This window comes from Pelophylax lessonae, assembly GCF_965119305.1.
Source record: "Pelophylax lessonae genome assembly, chromosome: 10".
NCBI classification, from domain to species: domain Eukaryota; kingdom Metazoa; phylum Chordata; class Amphibia; order Anura; family Ranidae; genus Pelophylax; species Pelophylax lessonae.
Window position 1 is genome coordinate 14,535,771 of NC_138777.1, and position 26,052 is coordinate 14,561,822.

Here is a 26,052-nt window from a genome sequence, read left to right on the forward strand (position 1 = left end):
GCACTGTATTTTTTCAATCAATACAAGGAATGCTCTGACTGGACGAGGGGGAAAGGAGAAGCATTGTTGTCATGATCTCCACCTTCAAAAGATCTGGAGACCCATAGGTATGGCGGGACTTTAAAGTGATTCTATAAAGAGTGATTGACTCTATTGGCCCCTCCCTCCTTGGCTCTCTTAGCCCCTCCCTCCTGTTGAGTGTCCCCCACAGCAAGCAGCTTGCTATGGGGGCACCGGAGCCGAGCTAAAGCTGTGTGTGTCCATTTAGACACAGAGCTGCTGTTGAGCCCCTCCCCCTCTCACCTGATTGGCTTACTGAGTTTGAGAAAGTTTCAGGAGTGAGAGTCCTGGATGGCTGAAGCACTCCTGGATAGAGATGAGACTCAGGTAAGTATTAGGGGGGACTCCTGCACACAGAAGGCATTTTATCTTAATGTATAGAACACATAGAAAGCATTAGGATAAAAAAAACCTTCTAAATTTACAACTCCTTCAAAGGCACAAATCAGAAATAAAGTTGAAATATAAAACGTTTATTACAAAATTCATTTTTTAAAAAGGAGAACAAAACATTTTCACATTGAAAATTTTTATTGAACATGCATAGACCTTATATTTTAAAGGTTGTCCCAGTTGGGATATACACGCTAATAATCCAGCAATATGCCTGAGCAATATAAATGGTTTAGTTGATATCTTCGCAAACTCAACGCGTTTCTTGGACTAATCCACTTCATCAGGAGCTTATTAGCGGATAATAAACTCCTGATAAAGTGGATTAAATCCAAAAAAATGCATCAAGTTTGCGGCGATATCAACTGAACCATTTATATTGCTCAGGCATATTGCTGGATTATAAGCATGTACTGCAGGGCTTGACAAGTTTGCTTGAAATCTAGGCGCCAGTTAAAAAAGTTAGGAGCCATTTTTTTTCCGCGCATGCCGAATGGCCAGCTTCTGTCGGACCGGCTGCCATACACACGACCCGAATAGAGGCCCGTTTTTAATGAACCGGCTTATGTTGTCCGGCAATCAACCTATGTGTACTTGGCTTACTTCTTCTGAGCGGTATTAAAAGGAACACTCTAACCACCATGACCACTTTAGTGATTTGAAGTGATCATAGTGGTAGGAGTCCGAAACACTGCACATTCTGGGATATTTACAATTATGTCATTATGTGCTGGGGGCTATTTGCACTCCTAACACGTGACTTACTGCTGGTGGTCACTGCTGGCTGGTACTGCTGGCTGGTACTGCGAGGAGTGGCATTGGAGGAAGCATACAGAGCCGATGCTTCTTGTATCTCTCCTCAGGCGGAGTGCATTTGATATCATCGGCTCCGTTCTGACAGCTGACAGCCTGAAGCTGGGATATCGCACAATACTTGCGGGTGTCAGGGAGCCGCAGCCCGTATGCCGGAGACTCCCGCACCTCGCGGGAGACTTGGGATGTCTGGGACAAGACACCTACCGCAGTGTAGCCCAGGTGCCAGGCCACTAATTCTATTCGCCAATGCAACCTGGCACCTGGGGTTTGTCGAGCCCTGATGTACTATATATGCCAATTGGGACAACCTATGAAAAATAAGGTCTATACATGTTGAATAAGATTTTTTTAATGTGAAAAGGTTTCTTGTTCTTTTAAAAAATAATTTTGTAATAAACTTTATACATTTTAACCTTAATTCTGATTTGTGCGTTTTAAGTCCTGCTATACCTATGGGTCTCCAATTTGTTTGAATTCAAATTAGGGATGTGGCACTTATAGGCCAAACAAATAAATGATCTCCACCTTGTCCAATCAGAGAGTGCTTTGTATTCACTGGAAAAAAACCAAACTGTTCTGTAAAAGCCGGCAGTGCCGAGAGAGCTCCCCCCTGTGGTCAGTATGCACTTGGGCAGCTGCTTGGCACCGAACCTGGAAGATTGTGGTGACCTCTGTAGTAGTGCGGAAGACTACAGTTATTTCAAGCTTCCACAGTTGTTCTCAGCTATGAGATATTATACTTACATTGGTCCAATCTAGATCACAGCTGGAGTTCAAGAAGGCTTCACCTCCATAGTCTTCATGGAGACACAGCCCACAAGGAGTTATGCCTTTCTCTCAAAGGCAGGGCCTTTACCCTAGAGATCTGCTATGCCCCACCCCCCACAATGAACACTGGGAAACACCACTCTTGGGTGGACAGACCATATGCTGGGTATTAAAAGAGAAGTATAGAAAAAAATTGTTTTCAGAATCACTTACTTCTTAGGTGGATGCAGCATAGGTCTGATGCTGCATCTGTCCCCAGCTGGCTCTAAGACCAAGCGAGAACTGAGCGATCAAACACTGGCAATTGTTCTGTTCTCACAGTTCCGTCAGCAGAGAGCTGGTTCTGCTCTGCCCTGCCCCCCCCCCCTCCACTAACTGGAGCGCTGGGCTGTGGAGGGAGCTGGAGGTTTAGGCTCTCAGCCGCTCGCTGAGAAGCTAAGCCGAGTCCCAGTCCGGGCATGTGGGCAGATCCAGACTTCATTGTCACGATCTTACCCGAGCCTGGACCGGCTCTGTGACATCAGCCCGCTGTCTGCTGAAAATAGGTCACAGGAATGCAAAATGAACTGCACTCCTGTGATCCACAGCAGAAGTACAGCCAAACAAGCTTTGGCTGTACTGATCCATCAAATTCAGCATTCTCTTGCCTGATGAGGGTCTTGTGCATCTCTTCGTTACGTACAGCAGAACAACGCGTCTGCTACCTCCTTTAGAACAAAGTTCCAGCAAAAACCTTCTGCAACCGATGCTTTACCAACAAACCACTGGCGTAACAACACACCTTCCCACAAGGTAACATACAAGACCCTAATCCCCACTTACTTGCGTTTTTGGCAGGATTCTTCAGCCGATACATGAGCATGTAAGCATTGGTAGAACTGTGGAATGAAGAACAGTTATATAGCAGCCATTTCTGACACTTTTCCAGTAAATAATTTGGTGGATGTGGATACATTCATCAGCAGAAAGCATTGTACATACCTGGCGAAGGCACTGGAGTAGTATCCTCGGCTTCCTGTAGATCCTCCATAGGTTTTCTTAATGTCCTCTTGCGTTATCTGCATTACAAAACACAACCTTTATCATAACAGCAGAGATACATGAAAGGCTTGGCAAATACCAGCAGAACATGGGGGGGGGGGGGGGGTATTAGGAGGATGTCAATCAAATAGGAATCAAGGCTTTTCAACTCCCAATCCCCAGCATTACCTCTAAATTTGCCAATAGTAACTGCATGTAATGTATACCTGAATGAACTGAAATTTAGTAGAGGGATTTCATTGAAACATAGAGTGTGTCGGCAGATAAGAACCATTTGGCCCATCTAGTCTGCCCAATATATCTGAATCCTATGAATAGTCCCTGGCCCTATCTTATATGAAGGATAGCCTTATGCCTATCCCATGCATGCTTAAACTCCTTCACTGTATTTGCAGCTACCACTTCTGCAGGAAGGTTATTCCATTGGTATCTACAGAACACAAGGTGCTGCAGTTTCGTTAGCTCATTTAAAAGCAGTTCTAAAGCCTTAAAGTACAACTACAGGCAAAACATTTTTTCATTTTGGATAGAGTAAGGGAGGGTTATAACTAGAGATCGACCGATTATCGGCAACGATATATTGGTGGCCGATATGCACTTCCCCCCCATATATCAGAATCGGCCCCTGAGGTTACCAATATTTCGGGAAAGTGCTGTACCGGAGTGATGCCTGCAGCTAGAGGCATCACCCCGGCACCGGTGTCCACAGCCGGCTGACTTATAATGACAACCGATGCGGCTGAGAAGCCGCTCGGCTGTCATTAAAAAGGAGCGGGAGGGGACGTCCCCCCTCCCGCCGCCTTCCACAGCTCACCCGGATCTTCCGTCCCCCCGGGCATCCTACCTCCTCCATCTCCGCCGAAGACCCGGTGTAGCATGAAGATATCTATCCCTGTGAAAGCTGGTATCCCTGCCGCAAATGCGCATGTGCTGGTCTCATGTAAAAAACCCAGACATGATGTCATGACATCACTTCCGGGTACTCTGCACCGAATTAAAAAACTGATAGCATTCAAAACAGTCAAACTTAGCGTTCTGAATGCTTTTCAGTGCCGAGGAGGGGGTTGGGGTCTTTTAAACCCCCAGATCCCTCCATAAGGAGTATCTTTAGAAAAAAAATTAAAAAATTTTTTTTTTACATGTCCGAAAATATCGGTATCGGCATTAAAAAAAAAAACAATATCTGTCGATCGCTAGTTATAACCCCGTCAGGTTTTTCTTTTTTTACATCGGTGTCCCATTGCAGAGATTCCCCCTCGCTTCCTGTCCTGTGATAGTGAAACTTTTAGTTCCGCTTTAAGAAAATTTGCAAAAAAGAGACAAGTCCTTTTTAAACACCAAGAAAGCATACTTCATACTGAGCCACATATTCTATATTGTGCGTTTGCATTATTAGTCCTATTATACAGGATTTATATAGCGCCAACAGTTTGTGCAGCGCTTTACAACGTTAGGGCAAAAAGTACAGTTCCAATACAGGAGGAATGAGAGGGCCCTGCTCATTAGAGCTTACAATCTATTAATTGCAAGTAATAGGAGCTCTGGCTATTGAGTGCTACAATTTATGATTTGAAATGGAGCAAACAAGACCTTCTGGTAACTCACCCGGCTGACATGCTGGTCGTTGAAACTATACCACTGGTCGTCGGAGAAGGACCTGATGCAGGCATAGTAGTGGCCGCCCGCCGCGCTGCCTGAATGGACCATCACGGAAAAAAGTTCATACAAACAATTCTAGAAAAGCAAATTCGTGTAAGCTTCATCATGAGGTACAAGAGGACAAATCACAAATACAAATCTGTGCAATTTAAAAAATATACATATTTTTTTCTAAATTTATTTTACTTTTTATTTTTACACTGTCCCTTTAATTTATTTATTTTTTCGATCACTTTTATTCCTATTACAAGGAATGTAACTATCCCTTGTAATATAAATAAGGAGGGCAGGTCACCTTTATTGAGAGATCTGGGGTCAAAAAGACCCCAAACTTTTCCTTTAAAAGCAAAGATCAAAAAAATAAAATAAATAAATACATATCGATCTTTTTCTTTAAAAAAGAAAAAAATTATTTACTTCCACCATGGACCAGAAGTGACTTTGCTACAGTCCAAGGCCATAGAGGCGATCAAAGAGGATCTACTCTTTAATCGTCTATAGGACCAGCCGGCAGCACCGTTGGATCGTTTCGAAACCTGTGGGGGGGAATAATGGCATCCCCTCCCACTGCTTCTAAAAGCGTTCCAGAGGCTCATTGAGCTGCTCGGAGCTCTTTCATGAGAAGGCCGGCCGCCAGCTGTAAAAAAAAAAAAAAAAAAAAAAAAAAAAAAAAACAACAACACCATGGTTTTGGCTGATATCTTCAACCATAATCCTAGTAAACCACTTCAAAGCCGCAGCATATGTACAGTATCTCACAAAAGTGAGTACACCCCTCACATTTTTGTAAATATTTTATTCTATCTTTTCCATGTGACAACACTGAGGAAATGACACTTTGCTACAATGTAAAGTAGTGAGTGTACAGCTTGTAAAACAGTGTAAATTTGCTGTCCCCTCAAAATAACTCAACACACAGCCATTCATGTCTAAACTGCTGGCAACAAAAAGTGAGTACACTCCTAGGTGAAAATGTCCAAATTGGGCCCAAAGTGTTAATATTTTGTGTGGCCACCATTATTTTCCAGCACTGCCTTAACCCTCTTGGGCATGGAGTTCACCAGAGCTGCACAGGTTACCACTGGAGTCCTCTTCCCCTCCTCCATGATGATATCACAGAGCTGGTGGATGTTAGAGACCTTGCCCTCCTCCACCTTCCGTTTGAGGATGCCCCACAGATGCTTGACACCATCTGAACCAAATAAGTTTATCTTGGTCTCATCAGACCACAGGAGATGGTTCCAGTAATCCATGTCCTTACTCTGCTTGTCTTCAGCAAACTGTTTGCTGGCTTTCTTGTGCATCATCTTTAGAAGAGGCTTCCTTCTGGGATGACAGCCATGCAGACCAATTTGATGCAGTGTGCGGCGTATGGTCTGAGCACTGACAGGCTGACCCCCCACCCCTTCAACCTCTGCAGCAATGCTGGCAGCACTCATACGTCTATTTCCCAAAGACAACCTCTGGATATGACGCTGAGCACGTGCACTCAATTTCTTTAGTGAGGCCTGTTCTGAGTGGAACCTGTCCTGTAAAACCGCTGTATGGTCTTGGCCAACGTGCTGCAGCTCAGTTTCAGGGTCTTGGCAACCTTCTTATAGCCTAGGCCATCTTTATGTAGAGCAACAATTCTTTTTTTCAGACCCTCAGAGAGTTCTTTGCCATGAGGTGCCATGCAGAACTTCCAGTGACCAGTATGAGAGAGTGAGAGCGATAACACCAAATTTAACACACCTCTCCCCATGCACACCTGAGACCTTGTAACACTAACGAGTCACATGACACCAGGGAGGGGAAATGGCTAATTGGGCCCGATTGGGACATTTTCACTTAGGGGTGTACTCACTTTTGTTACCAGCGGTTTAGACATTAATGGCTGTGTGTTGAGATATTTTGAGGGGACAGCAAATTTACACTGTTATACAAGCTGTACACTCACTACTTTGCTACAATGTAAAGTGTCATTTCTTCAGTGTTGTCACATGAAAAGATATAATAAGATATTTACAAAAATGTGAGGGGTGTACTGACTTTTGCAAGATACTGTGTACTATATACACACACACACACACATACTGTGTATATAATATATATATATATATATACACACACACACACACACACATATATACATACATACACACATATTATTATTATAATAATAATAATAATAAATATATATATATATATATATATATATAATGTGTGTATTGTGGTCTGGAAGCAGTTGAAGTTCACTAAAAAAAAAAAATGGTGATCATCTTTAAAGTGGAATTAAACCCATCAAAAACCAGTCACATTCTTGGCATGCTGGGATTGCTAACTGTCACACTGGCTTGTGTTCTCAACCAAACTGTCAAACCAACAAATGGCTGGGATCATAATGGATCACATGGGGAGCACCAAAGCAGTTGTCGATCAAACAGAGGCCAAGATGGCAGCTTCCTTGGCTGAAAATGATAAAAGGGTTTAGTTCCACTTTAACAATGAATACAGAGTTGCATGAATTTGTGTGTTTTATATATGCCTGGAGTTCAACTTTACATTCTGTGTTGTATAATCAAGAAGTACTAAGCTGCAGAACATTGTGCAAACCTCATTTCCTTTGATAGAAGTACCGTACCTTCTCAGAGGACTTGTTCAGCTTTTCCACGCTGCTGTTACTCTCTAGACAGATTCCCTCGTCTAAGGCGTCATCAGTGCAGAAGTCATTGCTCATCTGGTCGCTATGACAGCTTCCTTCATTCTCTGCTCCGCTGTCTGTGCAGCTCTCTGTCTGAGGAGACTTCTTACAAAGAGGAAACAAGCTGGCATGATTACACAGAAGAGGACCCGAAATATCACACTGATAGTTTACACAGAAGATACAGGGTGAGGTCCATCCATTAGGATGATGGGGGGGGGGGGGGGGGGGGTGGGAAGGATTTTTGCACTACTGTAAAGTCCTGTTATTAACAAAAAAAAGGGCAAAAAAAAATATCCACTTGCTGAACCTTTCCTGTCCGCAGAACAAAATCAAGTCGCTGAACGCTGCCCAGCCATTTACAAGAAGCCTTGTACTTTTATGGATGAATAAATAGCTTCCTCTGATCAGCTGAGGTGGCAATCAAGACATCATCCACCCCCCTCTCTCCACCTCAGCCAATCAGAGGAAGCCTTACATTAACTGATAAAATACAAGGCTTCCAATGAAGGTCTTAGCAGCGCTCAGCCTTCTTTTTTGTCCTGGGAACAGGATGGGAAGTCTCAGTCCTGCTCCCGAAAAACAAAGCTCTGTATAACGCGTGCAGCTGATGCCACATACAGCTTATACTTTAATTCGTTAAGGAAATTGCTAGGGCCAGCTTAGTCAAAACTGCTTAAAGTCATAGTACTCCTGGAGTCAAAGTAATTGTAAAAAAAAAAACAAACATGTTATACTTACCTGTTATGTGCAAGGGTTTTGCACAAAGCAGCCTTGATCCTCCTCTGGGGTCCCCCCCACCGACACCTCTGGCTCCTCCGCTCCATCGGGTTCCCCCACTTAAAAGCAGCTTTCCAGGGGGGGCACCTATGCGGGCTCACTCCCGAGTCCCGCTGCTGGGTCTATTGATACAGACAGTGCGACTCTGCCCCGCCCCCTGCGTCTCAGGATTTGATTGACAGCAGCGGGAGCCAATGGCTCCTGCGGCTATCAATCTGTCCAATAAGGAGAGAGACAGCGGCTGGAGCCGCTGGGCTTCTGCACATTGCTGGATCGGATTGGGCTCAGGTAAGAAAAGGGGGAAAGGGGTAAGAAAAGAAAAGGGGGAAAGGGGTAAGAAAAGAAAAGGGGGAAAGGGGTAAGAAAAGAAAAGGGGGAAAGGGGTAAGAAAAGAAAAGGGGGAAAGGGGTAAGAAAAGAAAAGGGGGAAAGGGGTAAGAAAAGAAAAGGGGGAAAGGGGTAAGAAAAGAAAAGGGGGAAAGGGGTAAGAAAAGGGGGAAAGGGGTAAGAAAAGGGGGAAAGGGGTAAGAAAAGGGGGAAAGGGGTAAGAAAAGGGGGAAAGGGGTAAGAAAAGGGGGAAAGGGGTAAGAAAAGAAAAAAGGGGGGGGCCTGGGGGTCAGCTGCAGCACAGAAGGTTTTCCACTTTAATGCATAGAATGCATTAAGATGAAAAACCTTGAGATTTTACAACCTTTAAGCCAACCATAGACAGATGGAAATATGACCTGTTTAGCAGGATTTTTTCACAGCTTTGAGTGACACAGGTCGGATATCTGATGGTCTGTCAATTGCACAATTATCTATTTTCCAGCAAAAAGCTGCACAAGCAGGACCCACTGCGAAACACATCTTTCAGACACTAAATACACCAGTTCCACAAAACTCCCCCCAACAACACAGAGCAATGTGATTACCTCGTCTTCAACATCAATGAAAGGGCTCATGTCCAGCTCCTCGGGGAAGGTCATCCGATCGTTAAGCTTGATTCGGTGCATGCTGGTGTAATCAAAGTCAAACCTCTTCAGCTGCAAAGTCAGCAGATATGGGAAGTGCAGGAAGCGCAGGCCCTGGAGAAGCAGAGCTCAGGTCAGACTATCATGGCACAGATGCCTAGGTTGGCCACACATTATACAATTTTCCTTTAAATTTACCAAAACCATATAATACGAGGTCAAACCTAAACACTTTCAATTTGTATGCATTTAGGCAGGCACTACCTAAAATCTAAAGGATATTGAACAAGAAAATTGTATGTATGGCCAGCTTATTAGGTCTATTTTTGATATCCAGTATTAGAAATGACGGTTTTATTATTTAGGCCCCTTTCACACCAGCAGACCAATCGGGTCCACCTGTGAGTTTTTCATGTGGACCTCGATCGAACCACTCATTGTTCTCTATAGGGTAGCGGATGTCAGGGGACATGTGTCCACTTGCACCCAATAGGCCACCAATCCAATACAATCTGCAAACAATTGAACATATGGCGATACGTTTTCCATCCGTCGAGTGGATCAGATTGGATGACAATCGGATGGAAATGGACATGCAGTCCATTTCCATCCGACGGCCCTAAAGAAAACATCGGGCTGTGTCCGTGTCGGCTCTGCATAGCGGAGTGGACCCGTCAGCAGACAGTTCCCCTGGTGAGCAGGCAGGTTCCGCTCCATCTAAAAGGGGCCATAAAGTGGAACTTTAGGCTTCACAAGGAAAATGGGCGAACAGACAGGATTTGTAATGCTGAAGAGAAGGAAATTGTCTCTTCTGCATTAAAACTACTTCCCTGCCTGCCCCTGTAGAGTAAGTTGCGCAAGTACTGCTCAGTGCACAATTTCAGTAATGCCGAATCAGATGGAACTCCCACGCATGCGCAGGATTGATGTCATCTTAGCCCAGGCAATGACAGTGGCCAGTGACCAAGACCCGGAAGCCGGGCACCCGAAGATGTCCCTGGCTGGGGGTGAGTTCCAGGGACAGCGCAACACTAAGCTCAAGGGGAGTATAGTTCTGCTTTAAGCTGACTCGCTTCGGTGAGGCTGCTCACATAGACCAAAATACCCCCAAGAAAGATTGAGAGAAGTCTAAATTTATAGAAAGCAGTAATGGTGCCACACCAGTGATAATGGAGTCCAGAAAAAGTTTTGAATTAAATAATTGGTAGAAAAAGTCAATGAGTTTCATGGTGTTGGGGCATTTCTGCTTCATCAGAACTTATGTAATATGTAACCTCAAGATTAAAGAGGATGTAAACCCCCCTTAATTACTTTTGTCTATAGGTAAGCCTATAAATAATGCTTACCTATAGGTACTGTAAATATCTCCTAAACTTGCACCATTTAGGAGATATTTACATCTGAAGGAACAGCCACCCTTGTTGTTCCTTCAGAGCCCTGTGCCGTGAATGGTGGCTCCCGTGCGCATGTGCGGGAGTGATGTCATCGCACCTCCGGCCAATCAGATGGCCGGAGGAAGGACGGCCGAAAATGTCTGCTGTTACGGTGAGCTGGCGGCACTGTGGGGGCTTTGTTCTAAGGTATTTCATAATGAGCTAGTATGCGATGCATACTAAGCTCATTTTTTTTTTCCTGAGGTTTACAACCTTCTTTAACTGGACTCAATAGGATATTTCCTAATATTTATGTACAGATTCTGGAAACCGGTAATACTAGCAAATTATGTAACAAGTTATGGGTGTGTGTGCTTATAAGTATATTATTTTTAATATATATTTTTTTAATATTGAGGTGCAAAATTTCTATGCTTGGTGCAAAAATCAAAACTGTAAAAAAGATATTCAATGTAAAATAATCAAAGTGTATCCAAAAAAAGGGCAGCTGCAATCACAAATAAAAAATATATATACAAACTGACACGCTATCCCTACACGCTAATCAAATATTTCATACAAAAGTATTTAAAGTGCAAAAGGTTCAGTTGCCCCCAGTGATGACATACGTACGACAAAACGTATGTTGGGCGGTAGGGAGAAGCGATGACGTCAGTTCGTCCGCGGGGACGCCGAACGTTGTGACATTTCACATGCCTGTTGCCATCTTCCTTCCTGTGAGTATGATCTTCTATAAATAATTCTGGATTTTAAGAATACTGCACAATGAGTCTGTCCCTTTCTTTTTCCATCTGCATTATGCCCCTTCTATGTGTCTGAGAGTAGGAGTCCTAGGAAATGTAAAGAGCACATGTATATGGATGGATAGAGCTCCAAGTAAAATACCAATACCGGTGGCTTGTTTACAAAAAGGCATTTTCAGACCTATAAGGCCCCTTTCACACAGGCGGACCGTTCAGATCCGCCTGTCCGTTTTTTTGGCGGATCTGAACGGTCCCCCCATGCATTCCTATGGGGCATCGGATGTCAGCGGAGACATGTCCGCTGACATCCGACCCGATCCGATCCGTCAAATCTGGACGGATGGAAACCCTATTTTCCATCCGTCCAGCGGATCGGATGGGATCGGATGAGAACGGACTGACGGTCCGTTGACATCCGATTTCCCCCATAGAGATGCATGGGGAACTGTCAGCTGTGTCTCCGCACACAGCGCGGAGACACAGCTGTCCTCCTGCTGCTCAGCGGGGGATCGGCGGCTCGATCCCCCGCTGAGAAAAACGCACTCCGTCCAACAGACGGAGTGTGTGAAAGGAGCCTGAGGGTCTGACTCTCTGGTGAGAGGCTAATCCTCTGTGGCTTGCTGTGGAACACGAGGTGGTGATTATCTATTCATCCAGAAAGTGTATCTGATGGATTTCAAGTATTGCAGCTAATTGGCTGCTGGGAAAATTCTTAATTACACCCATTGCTGTATAGGACTTTGCTCTATTTAATTTCTATACACCAGCACTGAATACTGCATGTGTAATATAGATGTATTGATCATATTTATGGCTATTGCATATGTACGTAATATGTATTGATTATATTTCTTTTATTTCTTTTTTGCACCTTATGTTTATGGTTAGCACTGTGATTATTTAAATACTTTTATATGAAATATTTGATTAGTGTGTAGGGATAGGACATCGGTGTGTGTGTGTGTGTGTGTGTGTGTGTGTGTATGTATATATACACACACACACACAAACATACACACAAATCTCTCTCTCTATATTGCATAATGTATATTTCTAGCTATCTCTCATATAGCTCAAATCTATATCTATATACATTGAGGGGAATAAAGTATTTGATCTGCTGCTGATTTCGTACATTTGCCCACTGACAAAGAAATGATCAGTCTATAATTTTATTGGTCCGTTTATTTTAACAGTGAGAGACAGAATAACAACAAAAATATCCAGAAAATGCATTTCAAAGAAGTTATAAATTGATTTGCATTTTAATGCGTGAAATAAGTATTTGACCCCTTTGCAAAACATGCCTTAGTACCTGGTGGCAATCGCAGAGGTCAGACATTTCTTGTAGTTGGTCACCAGGTTTGCACACATCTCAGGAGGGATTTTGTCCCACTCTTTTTTTTTGCAGATCCTCTCCAAGTCATTAAGGTTCGAGGCTGACTTCAGTTCCCTCCACATATTTTCTATGGGATGAAGGTCTGGGAACTGGCTAGTCCACACCAGGTCCTTAAGAGAAGTATGGGTTTCTATTTTTTTTTCTCCCATTTATACTTACCTAGGTGGATGCAGCATCGGTCCAATGCTGCATCAGTCCCCCAGCGCCTCTGCACTGAGAACCCAGCAATCAAACATCGCCGAATGCTCGGTTCCGACAGCTCTGTGAGCAGACAGCTGCTGACCGACAGTCAACAGTTCTCTGCTCTGCCCCCTCCTCGCTCATTGGAGCGCAGGGCTGTGGAGATGCGGGAAGCGGCCAGTTCAGGCTCTCAGAGGCTCACTGAGAGGCTGAGCCAGGTGTCGCTCCGTGCTCGTGATACCGCTGTGCCTGGACCGACATCTGTGACGTTAGCAGAGAGAGCAGACTTTAGACCGCTCTCTGCTGAAAATGGGTCACAGGAGTGCAGAATGAACTGCACTCCTGTGATCCATAGAAGATGTACAGCCAAAGAAGCTCTCTTTAATGTGCTTCTTCTTGAGCCACTCCTTTGTTGCCTCGGCTGTGTGTTTTGGGTCTTTGTCATGCTTGAATACCCATACACAACCCATTTACAATGCCTTGGCTAAGGGAAGGAGGTTCTCATCCAAGATTTGATGGTACATGACCCCGTCCATCGTCCCTTTTATGCAGCAACGTTGTCCTATCCCCTTAGAAAAATACCCGCAAAAAACAATGTTTCCACCTCCATGTTTGGCGGTGGGGATGGTGTTCTTGGGGTCATAGACAGCATTCCTCCCTGATGCCAAAGAGCTTGATTTTGGTCTCATCTGACCACAACACTTTCACACAGTTCTCCTCTGAATCATTCAGATGTTCATTAGCAAACTTCGGACGGCCTGTACATGTACTTTCTTGAGAAGGGAGACTTTGCGGGCGCTGCAGAATTTCAGTCCTTCACGGCGTAGTGTATTACCAATTGTTTTGGTGACTATGGTCCCAGCAGCCTTGAGAACATTGACAAGATTCTCCTGTGTAGCTCTGGGCTGATTCCTCATTGTTCTCATGATCATTGAAACTCCATGAGGTGAGATCTTCCATGGAGCCCCAGACTGAGGGAGATTGACAGTTGTTTTGTGTTTCTTCCATTTGCAAAAAAAAAAAAATCACACAAACTTTTGTCACCCTCTCACCAAGCTGTTTGGTGATGGGTCTTGTAGCCCATTCCAGCATTGTGTAGATCTACAATCTGGTCCTTGACATCTCAGAAGGCTCTTTGGTCTTGGCCATGGCGGAGAGATTGGAATCTGATTGATTGATCGCTTCTGAGGACAGGTGTCTATTATACAGGTAACGTGCTGAGATTAGGAGCGTTCCCTTTAAGGCCCCTTTTCACACAGGCAGACCGTTCAGATCCGCCTGTCCGTTTTTTTGGCGGATCTGAACGGATGCCCCATGCATCTCTATGGGGCATCGGATGTCAGCGGAGAAATGTCCGCTCACATCCGATCCTATCCAACAAATCTGGACGGATGGAAACCCTATTTTCCATCCGTCCAGCGGATCGGATCAGATGAGAACGGACAGACGGTCCGTTCTCATCCGATTCCTCCATAGAGAAGAGCGGGGACCTGACAGCTCTGTCTCCGCACACAGCGCCGAGACAGAGCTGCCATCCGCCTGCTCAGTGGGGGGTTCGGCGGATCGATCCCCCGCTGAGAGAAACTGAGTCCGCCGACGGACTCTACAGTGTGAAAAGGGCCATGGAGAGTGCTCCTAATCTTAGCTTGTTACCTGTATAGAAGACACCCGGGAGCCAGAAATCTTGCTGATTGATAGGGGATCAAATACTTATTTCACTCATTAAAATGCAAATCAATTTATAACTTTTTTTGTCACTCACTGTTTAAATAAATCTACCATTAAAATTATAGACTGATCATTTCTTTATCAGTGGGCAAACGTACAAAATCAGCAGGGGATCAAATACTTTTTTCCCCTCACCGAGTATATATCTATATATCTCTCTTTCTATCTATGAGATGAGAAAATATCAGGTAATCTTAGCAATTTACGCAACCAACTTGCTACACAATTTGCTGATGTTCTTGATTCTTGTCTCTGTACAAAATTAATCATTATCCTACTGTGTCCGTTCCATCTTCTTGAGGTTAGATATTACTTAAGCCCCAATATGAAGGGACAATATCCAAACCCCCCCAAAATGCAATTGTTTAATTAAAAACTTTTTCTGGATTCTATAAATCACTGGTGTAATGTCATTACTGCTTAGTTTAAATTTGGGCATTTAAATGGGACAGATAACAGAAACAAGCAAAGGCCAAAAAGTATAGGTGGCTCTTCCTCCCATCCAACCATACACACTCCCTACCTTCCTGGCATCGCACTTCTTCTTACAGCGCTCGCAGAAGTACTGGTTGGGACCGTCAAGAGTCTCCGGCTGGATGAATGCATGAAGAGCTTCTTCCTGGTAGAACAAAATAAGAATGGTGCTTATACAAACGGCTGAAGACTAACAAATGTATATAATACAATAGTAAGAGTTGTCTTACTGGCAAGGAAATATTGTGTGTGTGTGTACCAAGGATAGCCAAACACTGGGAAAAAGATTGTTCAAGGGTCATTCCACCTAAAATGGATGTTTACGTATCTGGAAGATATACCATGCATGTATTTACAGATTGCTTCTAAGCATTTATTCGATATGTATTGTTCTTACAATTTTATGAGCATTTGCGTAAAGAAACAGGTCCTTTTTATGAGGGAGGAAGGCAGATTAGAAAAAGAACTTGACCATTAATAGGAAACCAACAGATCTGTTTTAGGCTGGGTTCATATATGCTGCAGCCGCGGCTCACAGCAGGGGGTCTGGTGCGTCCCTGTTCACTGATTTAGGTGCGAATCAGGTTCCAATTTCTGCTTAAAATTGCACCAGATTCTGAGCCAAAAGACGCCCAGGACCCTTTCCAAATGCAGACCGAGGCCGCCCCGGAGATGTGTGAACCAGCTCCATTGAGAGCCGGTAACAATCTCCTCTCATGCAATTGGACGCAGGGAAAATCCGCAATCCAATTTGCGTAAGTGTGAACCCGGCCTGAATCTCACTGCACCTTCTCAGCATATCCCCGTTTCCATCACTCCCCCGCCGCTCTGATCAGTGCAGGGTGCCAAAAGGATACTTGCAGACATCAGGGAGCATGTGATAGCTCTGGAGCAATCAGCACTGGCACAGAGGAGTCTGTAATCTTGTATAGGCTATGACTTCAGTGATTTGTAGCTTACACAGGTCTTCCCCTTTGCGACTGAAGAGAGTGGTAGGTAGAGTGAAAGAGAGGCAAGTATACGCTGCTGTGAAAGCCAAATTAAAGAGAACCTGTTTCTTTGTCCTCCACAGGTAAAGAACGGGTTCACCTAAAGAATGCTGCACTTGCCTTCCCCCCTCTTGATCAGCTGCAAGACTTCCCCATATTACCACAATGCATTGATCAGTGCCTGAGCAGCCAAAGGCCAGACCTAAGTACTGTGATGTGAAGAAGAGGTTGGGGGTGCTTCGGAGATTGGTAGCCCACTCAGCCACTGTGCAGTGAGACATTAGACCAATAATGACAACACAATTTGTCATTAAACAATCACCAATTGTTTTAATAATTTTAATATTTAAATATTTTCACTTCTAATTGATGAAAATGGGTGGCCGTGGTTTACATCACATTCAGTGTTATATATTTCTATGCATTTTTTAAGGAGAATTATTTATCGCTATCAGATATGATGTCCTGCTTCTGGGAAGTATCAACCATCATTTTCTCCTTTTATAGAAGTTTTGGGCCATATATAATATTTGCACATCACTGCAGCGGGCTTTCTTATTGTAATCACTGTCCGGGGTTAATAAAACAGGGCGGGTCCAAGTATGAGGAGGACGCAGCCGCGCTGCCCTCCCGATTTCCTGGAACGTCACGTTACTATGCTACAGCATATTTAATAAGCGGGGATTAGACGCTTCTCCAGCCACGCTGACGAAGTCACGCCCATTGACGTAACGCGTACGGGGGGGAGGAGTCTGGTGTCACCCGCGGCCACCCACGGTGGAAGACTTGTATTTGCAATGCCTATATTAAGCACTGAGTCAGTGTTATTTTAATCTCATTTAATAAAATTTACGGGAGACAGAGAACACTGAAGATTGTTTTCTTTCTTTCCCTAAATCAGGGGTGGGGAACCTTTTTTCTGCCGAGGGCCATTTGGGTATTTATAAAATCATTCGGGGGCCGTACAAAATTATCAATTTAAAAATGTGCCTATTATATTTGGTCAAACATTTAATTAACTCACCCCTAATGTGATGGCTGCAACTGCTTATCTTTGGTGAGATGTGTGATGTTAGCTGGTATTGATGATGTTGCTACTTGCAACTGGTTTTCCAGGTTTGCGTCAGTCAGTCTGGAGAGCAGTCGACTCTTTGTGGTGGTAAGTTTTGAAAAGAACTGCTGGCGGGTACTGCTGGTGGGTACAGCTGGCTGGCACTGCTGTGAGTACTGCTGGTTCTGGCTGGTACTGCTGTGTGTGCTGCTGGCGGGAAATCATGGCTAGCAGCGGCGCCGCACTGGAGGAAGAGGCGATGTTAACTGTATTGGTCACAGGCGGAGTGCATTTGCTAGCACTCCGCCTGTGACTCACTCAGACTATCAGAACGGAGCCAAAACTACAAAAGAAGCATCGGCTCCATTCTGACAGATCAGCTGAGAGACAGACTCAGTTACTCGGGGGGGGCGGACCAAATGACTTTGAGGGCCGCATACGGCCCCCTGGCCATAGGTTCCCCACCCCTGCCCTAAATGGATGACTTGCCCGTATTAAGCCCAGGATCTCTGTAGAGGATTTGTGTCGGCAGTCCTGCTCGGTATGCTTGATGACCCTAGTGGTCGAGTGCTGGAGGTGAGAGGCATCACTGGTGGAAGGGTTCACAGATATGGTGTTTTATTCACCCTCTCTACACTGAAGGAATTTTGACTCTGGCATCCTCTCTTCTTTGGACTACTATGGACTTTATCACACTGTGTATGTTATATCAGAATTTTCATCATTTTAGCGCTGCACTAATGTTTGTTTATGTTACAATTTGTGTAAAGCCTAGGACTGGTGAGAAAGGATCCTTTAAGGTGGAAGGACCTTCCTCCCAAAACTAGATAGGAACTTTAACCTCAACATGTATGTAAATACCACACAGTACAGCTACTTACCACGCTACCAAACGCTGTGCTGGAGCCATACGGCCTGATGACAAGAGGGATGTCTAAAAACGTGTCAATCCGCCAGCTCTCATAACCACACTCCAAGCATCGGACGTAATCTTTCAGCTTCCCCTGATACAGCTGATTGATGAGGTCGGCCTGCCAACAAAAAGAAACAAAAAATAAACTGCAACAGATTTTAGTGGAATTCCTGAAAAACTTTTTCTGAACTGACCAAGAAACTGATAAATTATTCAAACAAAAAAAGGATCAAGCGCCCAGGTGATCAATGGCTACACAACCAAAAGAGGGAATCAGAGTAAACTGCTGCCAATTAACTGCAGGTGGTCCCACATACAAATTAGGGATGCACCTATCCGATATTAGGTTCGGATATCGGCGCCGATACTGCCAAAATAGCTGGATCGGTAAAATTAACCGATCCACGGGTCCCGAGTCACGGTTCAGCTGTCCCTTACTTGCATGGAGTCGCTACTTCCTGTATAGGTCTGGTGTTCTATCACATTTCCATACCCCATCAGATTTCCCTACCTACGTCATTTCCGGTTGAGATCAGCTGTGGATACGTCATGCAGCAGCTTGTAGCCGCGTCACACGTCCTATTGGGCATGCGCAGAATAGGTAGGGAATTTTGAGAACATCGTACAGGGTCAGACAAAAGTCCTAGTGTGCATCCCATCTCCATGGCCCACACTGCGCCGAGCCGACAATCCGATCTCCATGCCCCACACTGCGCTGAGCCGACAATAAGTAGGCGTGCGCGTGGGGGTAGGAATCAGGATTGTCCCATTGTCGGCTCGGCGCAGTGTGGGGCATGGAGATCGGATTGTCGGCTCAGCGCAGTGTGGGCCATGGAGATCGGATGTATGTTTGTTATAAGAGATGCTGCTGCCTGATCCATTGGTGCTCATGCGCAGTGGGACTTGAGCCTCACCCCTTACGATGTTATCAAAATTCCCTACCTATTCCGCGCATGCGCAGTAGGACGTGTGATGCGGCTACATCTGGAGCATGACGAACCTGCACCGGAAAGGACGTAGGTAGGGAAATCTGATGTGGTAGGGTTTTCTGACAGAACACCGACTCACAGGCGGAGTGATATCAGATGCACTCCGCCTGTGAATGGAGGAGCCATACACAGGAAGCAGTGGCTTTGCTCTGTACTGAAGCCGCATGCATATTGTGTATGTGTGTAGTTCCTGATCGGTATCAGTATCGGCAGATACACAAAGCCAGGGTATCGGTATCGGGACTAGAAAAGTCAGATCGGTCCATCCCTACTAAAAATAGGAAAATAAATTTATCAGCGCATGTTTGTATTCCTCTCTTATAAGCTACATCATATATTCTGTGTGTCTAAAGTCCTAATGCGCATCACAGTCTCTTATAAGACACCATGATGCATTAGCACTTTAGACACTCAGAATATATGATGTAGCCTATAAGAGAGGAATACAAACATGCGCTGATATATTTCTTTTCCTAACTGATAAATGATATTCTCTGTGCTCTCGGTTGGGGAGATTTCTCCTGAATTCCCATCCCGGCTGAGATTGAAAATGATGGGAAATCTCCCAGTGAGGCACGCACTAAAATAAAAACCAGACAGGGCTTTTAACATGGAAAAAAAAAGCAAGTTTCACTTGTGCTTCAGGGTTCCCACAGAAAACGTTTTAAGAGGCAAAATATCTCAAAATATAGTGTTTTAAATGTACAAGTTTTGCAGAACCGAATACTAGAACTGGGAGGATCCATGCACTGATTGAAGAAAAAAAAAGAAAAAGAATAGAAAGCAGAAGAAAGGGTGCATGCATTAATATCAACAATAGGTATTGAGGAGACAATACGGAACTCGTGTTTAGGGCTCGTCCACACCAGGTGCATGAGTTGCGTTAAAGTGGTTGTAAAGGATGAAGGTTTTTTAATCTTTATACATTCTATGCATGAAGGTAAAAAATCTTCAGCGTGCAACTCCCCCCCCCCCCCCCCCCAATACTGATCTGAGCCGAATCCAGTGATGTGCATGGGAGCTGCAGGTCTCTCTCTCCGCATTGGCTCAGACACAACAGCAGGAGCAAGCGAGAAGGAAGCAGGGGGCGGGACTGAGCTACACCGTATCCCATAGACACACAGAGGCAGCTCGGAAGTGAGCATGCACAAGTGCCCCCCAGAGCAAGCAGAGGGCTCTGGGGGAACTCAGTAGGGCAGTGGTCCTCAACCCTGGTACTCAGGGCCCACTAACAGGCCAGGTTTGCAAGATAACTGAAATACATCCCAGGTGATATAATTTGCTGCTCAGTGATTGCAGTACTCCAGTCTGCATCTCCCCAAGGTAATACTTAAAATCTGGCCTGTTAGTGGGCCCTGAGGACCGGGGTTGAAGACCACTGCAGTAGGGGAATGCGAGAGGAGGAGGATCGGAGCCGGTAAGTATGACAAGATTGCTATTTTAAAGAAAAAAAAATGGACCTTTAATCAGCACTGACAATTCGCCTAGGTGAATGATGTGCATTGTCTTCCCTTTGCCTCCTGGGATTTACACGTTGCATATTCTAGGAAGCATAGCCTTTTATTCAGTAAAATAAGTGGTGGTGGGCCTAGCAACGCATCATCAGGGGGTGCACTGGCTGAACCCAGAACAGCTGGAAGCCTACCGAACATGGCGGCACAGAACTGCCAGAAGAGAAAAGGATCTCAACTGGACAAAAAAAAAAAAAACGCTATTTGTGTACAGGAATGGAGGAGGGGTACAAAGAAAGGATAATGTTTTTGAGGGTAAAGACTTGTACAGCGCCTTGAAGAAAATGCCATCTGACAGCCCATCTTGGTCAGTGGCAGGGCTACAAATAGGGAGAGAACTGTACTGGGTGTCAACTTCTTCAGACAATGGACCAACCGGGTAGTAGAACACAGCAGCGTCCTCAAGGCTCAATACCAGCTTCATGTCTGGAGAAGCTGGTACTTCAAGGGTTGCAATGGCAATGCATTTCGGGGATTCCTTGCCAGAGAAATCTCTGCATCCCCCATGTGAAGCAGGTACCAAGCCGTGAGGACGTTGCTGCACACTATCATTATTATACAGGATTTACCTATCACCTGGCTATTATACAGGATTTACCTATCACCTGGCTGTTATACAGGATTTACCCATCACCTGGCTATTATACGGGATTTACCCATCACCTGGCTATTATACGGGATTTACCCATTACCTGGCTATTATACAGGATTTACCCATCACCTGGCTATTATACGGGATTTACCCATCACCTGGCTATTATACAGGATTTACCCATCACCTGGCTATTATACAGGATTTACCCATCACCTGGCTGTTATACAGGATTTACCCATCACCTGACTGCTCTATTGCCTGAACAAGCCGAGACTCTTTACTTTCTTCTGGGCTCTTTACAAGCACTTTCACTTAAACATGAGTGCAAGATCGTTCTTCTTCATTCAATATTGCTGGTGTTTTCTATTCTGCTTTTCAGACAGGAGGAACTACACAGGAAGTACACAGGGGAGATTACACCACCAGGGCCCAGGATAAGGGGCATAGTGTGACCGCTGTTCATACTAATGGGAAATAAATGAGATTGAGATATTATTAAAGCAGGGCTCCATCCAAAAGGGGAAGCTCCACTTGTTCGCACCCTCTTTCCTTCACTGCCCCATTTGTCACTTTTTGGGGAGAGCAGATACTGGTTAAAACCAGGTACCCACCTCCCACTATTCCGGGTAAGATCGCCGCACAGCAATCTACAAAATTACCGACCCCTCCTACCCCCCCCCCCCCCCCCCTGCGAGACACACAGGTCCCAGAAGACAGCGGGACCATTCAGAAAGCACAGTGTGACTCCCTCATGCAAAGTAGGAAACAGGGTGGGAAACCGCAAGGCTTCACTTTCTGTATCCCTTAGTAAAGGTGCCGGCGCCTGCACCCAAAGCCAATTGATGAATTGGCTAGGGGGGGCCGACATCGCGGGTCTCCTGGACAGGTAAGTGTCCTTATATTAAAAGTCAGCAATTACAGTATTTGTAGCTGCTGACTTTAAATTCATTTTTTTTTTTAACAGGCTGGAACTCCACTTTAGGATTGAAAGCGGTACTAAAGCCCGATTTGTGATTTTTACCTACAGGTAAGCCTCGTAAAACAAGCACCGTTTAGGCAATTATTGACCCTAGATGAAACCGGTGACATCCCCAGCACATGCGCTTTGAAGCTCTGACATACCGTGCTAGATCTTCAAAGCACCGTGCCGTAACCAAGGGCTCCCACGCGCATGTGCGGAAGTGACATCATCGCAGCTCCGGCCACTCACACAGCCGGAGTCCGTGAACCAGGAAGACCACTTGAACATGGAAGCCCTCTCAGCAATCACAAAGCACTGCTGGAGGGCTTCGTTTTAAAGCGGAGTTCCGGCCACAGAATAGTTTTTTTTTTTTTAATCAATCCTTCCCAAACTGTCACCCCCCCCCCCCCCTCTTCATACATCAACTAATCCATTTTTTTACAGTATAGTAATCGATTGGCAATTCTAAAATCTTACTTTATAAAATGTGTCCTGAGCGCCGCCATCTTTGTCCGGGTTCCCCTGAAGCCGCTGTGTGTAAATGGATGCCCTGCTTCCTGGTTCGAGATGGAGAGGGGCCGGTGAATGCAGCGCGAAATCTCGCGCATGCCCAGTACTATGCGATCGGCATAGTATAGGGATGCCTATAATCGCGTTATTTCCTGTTTGCAAATAATGCGATGAGAGGAGCGGCCGGCCGCCTACGTCACTGCCCATTGCATCCTGGGAGTGCAAGAGCTCCCAGGACGCATTGCGGGACAGGAAGTGATGGCGCAGGCCACGGCCGCAGGAGGGAGGAAGTGGAAGGAAAGGTGAGTATATTTTCTTCAATAATAAGGTAAGTTAAAAAAAAAAAAAAAAAATCTTAACTACCCATTTGTTTTTCAGGTACAAATAGCAAGCGGATGGCCCCAAAATCGATTAGGTCGATGTTGTGGCCGGAACTCCGCTTTAAGGTAAGTATTTCAAAATGTTCTAATATGCGATGCATACTAGCACATTATGCTATTTTGCAGGGGAATTTTTTTTTTTTCATTGCAGCGGTTTACTACAGCTTTAAGTTGGATGTTATCAGTGTGTGAATCTCTTTATAGAAACCAAGATGACATTGCTAAAAAAAAAAAAAAAACTAGACAAAAAAAAAAAGTTTTCCTGGAGTTCAGTTTAAGTAATCAAACTCATCTTATGAAGGCACGCTATGAAAGAGTAGGCTTTGCCCTTCTCAGGGAAGGAGCTGTACAAAAAAAAATAATGCATTGCATATCCTCAGCAGTAAGCCCCTCCCACCTTCCCAAGGACACTTACCTGCTCCGTCTGCTTCCATTTCTGCTCCAGAGCATCAAACATGACCCTGCAGAGCTCCTGCACATCATGCTGCTGCCAGGCTGTCAAACACAACAATAGTCAGGGCTTAGAGCATGCCAAGCAGACATGATCCTCTATAACACTATGCTTAATCACAGTTTTCCTCTTTTACCTTCACTACTATCCCAGCCGAAACTCCGCGTTACGTCTGTGGTTTCAATCGCCCTTTTTTTACTGGTCTGTAATAGGACGAAGAGCCTCTGCAGCTGGTAGGGGATGCTGGTTACTGGGTCTTCTTCAGGATCTTCAAACTCCCACCTGTTGAAAAATCCAAGTAAGAAATTATCATCAACAAAAAGTGCATTTTTAAGGAAGTGGCAAAAACACCCTAAAGTGAAAGTAAACCCCAATTTTTAAAAATATTAAAAATAAAAAACACTGATAGGTGGGCTTTTTATGACAGCGGGAGATTTATTAAAACTGGAGCACACGTTTGGGGGGGGGGGTGAAATTGTAACGCTTCCTGCATTTAAAATGCCTCGTTTCCACTGAGCGGTACGGTACGCAAATATTGCCATTTCTATTGTCAAAAGTTGTGAATGGTACCCTAATTCCGAATCGTACCACTTTTTTGGGACCCTTTCGTTGGGGTACCAAGCACATTAGTACCGTACCAACAGGGTGGAGCTATACTGTTGAGGTACTGTTGCGTTGAAGTACTGTTGGCAGTGAAAATGCAAGCCTGATCAAGGTGTACGGTTCCGAACCGTATTGAACTGTACCGAACCGTACCGCTCAGTGGAAACGAGGCATTAGAAAACTACAGGAGGGGGCAGAGACAAGACTAGTCACCATGCACAAGGAGAGAGAGAGCAGATTCGGGGGAAGGACCAAGCAGGCTCCACTGTCTACAGAAAAGTGTAGGAGGGGGCAGAGAATAGATCATTAGATCATTAACCCTGCGCAAGGAGAGAGCAGAGCTGTGGGAGGGACTAAGCAGGCTCCACCCACAACAGGAAAGTACAAAAGGGGCGGAGACTAGACCTGTTACCCTGCGCAAGGAGAGCAGAGCTGTGGGAGGGACCAAGCAGGCTCCATACACAACAGAAAAGTACAGGAGGGGGCGGAGAATAGATCAGTCACTCTGCACAAGGAGAGAGCAGAACTGTGGGAAGGACCAAGCAGGCTCCACCGTCCACAGAAAAGTGCAGAAGGGGGTGGAGACAAGACCAGTTACCCTGCGCAAGGAGAGAGCAGAGCTGTGGGAGGGACCAAGCAGGCTCCACCTACAACAAAAAAAGTACAGAAGGGGCGGAGACAAGACCAGTTACCCTGCGCAAGGAGAGAGAGCAGAGCTGTGGGAGGGACCAAACAGGCTCCACCCACAACAGAAAAGTACAGAAGGGGTGGAGACCAGACCTGTTACCCTGCGCAAGGAGAGCAGAGCTGTGGGAGGGACCAAGCAGGCTCCATCCACAACAGAAAAGTACAGGAGGGGGCGGAGAATAGATCAGTCACTCTGCACAAGGAGAGAGCAGAACTGTGGGAAGGACCAAGCAGGCTCCACCGTCCACAGAAAAGTACAGGAGGGGGCGGAGAATAGATCAGTCACCCTGCACAAGGAGAGAGCAGAGCTGTGGGAGGGACCAAACAGGCTCCACCCACAACAGAAAAGTACAGGAAGAGGCGGAGACCAGACCTGTCACCCAGCACAAGGAGAGAGAGCAGCAGTGAGCGGTCTTTATTACAGGAAGGAAAAGTCTCACACTGGATTACTACACAGATCTGGAAGAAATTCACAAATCACACTGAAATTAAAGAAGATGATGAATTTATTTAGATGATATTTTCCTATCTGGAAGCATGGAGCAGGCCATGCACTGAACAAAGTATGAATACATACCTTACAAGAACAAAAAAAAGAAAAAATTACTACAGGGACTAGGAAACAACTGTTTCGGTTTCAGGCATTAAAAGTTACACCGAAGAGAATTTCACGAGAAATTTTTTTTTACATGAGATAATTAGCGCAATACTAACTTGTAGAGAGCGTTTCGGAACTCCGGGGTCATATACAGTGTCTGCAGCAGGCTGTTCAAGTAGCAGGTCATGGCTTGGTTTACTAAACCCACGTAACCTGGAAGGAGAGAGGAGATCAAACTGAAGGAAATGACAGAATCAGCACATCATTGTGGAGACGGGTGTCATAGAATGTCAGCGGGGGGGGGGGGGGGGGGACACATACCAGTGTCTGATTTATTGAGCAGTGATGAATAGGAATAGTTCTGACTGACGTAGTCACTCGTGCAGCCCACAGAGCCGTCCCTGGGAAGAGGTCCAATGAACTTCTCCTGCGTGCTGTCATCCAGACCGCTGCTGTCCGCTGTGCCCGATTCATCCTACAGCAGAAGAGATAAACAAGAACTTCACTAAGAAAGGCTCTTTAATGGTGCAATTTCACTGGATTATTATTATGTACCCAATTCAAGCTAGGGATTTTGCAGCTGTGGTGTCACCTCTGCACATGCTCAGTTTTTAATGAGTTTCTATGCTAAGCATTTTCTCCCTATCACATCTGAGCAGTCCATGTGACTCGAGTCACACATGTGGGCGTATACACAGTGGTAAATGACAGCCCACTCCCTCCCTCCTCCATGCCCACTAACCA

General features: G+C 45.2%; 1 protein-coding gene across 7 annotated transcripts in view; it reads right to left on the bottom strand.

Moving 5' to 3' along the window:
- USP47 (ubiquitin specific peptidase 47) overlaps positions 1-26,052 on the bottom strand; it is a 130,859-nt gene that overhangs the window by 51,643 nt on the left and 53,164 nt on the right. For 6 of the 7 annotated variants that reach the window (XM_082269626.1, XM_082269625.1, XM_082269623.1 and 3 more), the window contains 11 exons: positions 25,630-25,783; positions 25,425-25,521; positions 23,557-23,702; positions 23,385-23,464; positions 17,992-18,141; positions 15,120-15,215; positions 9,114-9,266; positions 7,361-7,525; positions 4,684-4,812; positions 3,019-3,095; positions 2,860-2,915 (listed from right to left, as the gene is read on the bottom strand). In XM_082269626.1, coding sequence (XP_082125752.1) covers positions 2,860-2,915; positions 3,019-3,095; positions 4,684-4,812; positions 7,361-7,525; positions 9,114-9,266; positions 15,120-15,215; positions 17,992-18,141; positions 23,385-23,464; positions 23,557-23,702; positions 25,425-25,521; positions 25,630-25,783 — 1,303 coding nt within the window. The remainder of the gene's footprint in view (positions 1-2,859; positions 2,916-3,018; positions 3,096-4,683; positions 4,813-7,360; positions 7,526-9,113; positions 9,267-15,119; positions 15,216-17,991; positions 18,142-23,384; positions 23,465-23,556; positions 23,703-25,424; positions 25,522-25,629; positions 25,784-26,052) is intronic. The other variant, XM_082269622.1, reaches the window with a different exon arrangement.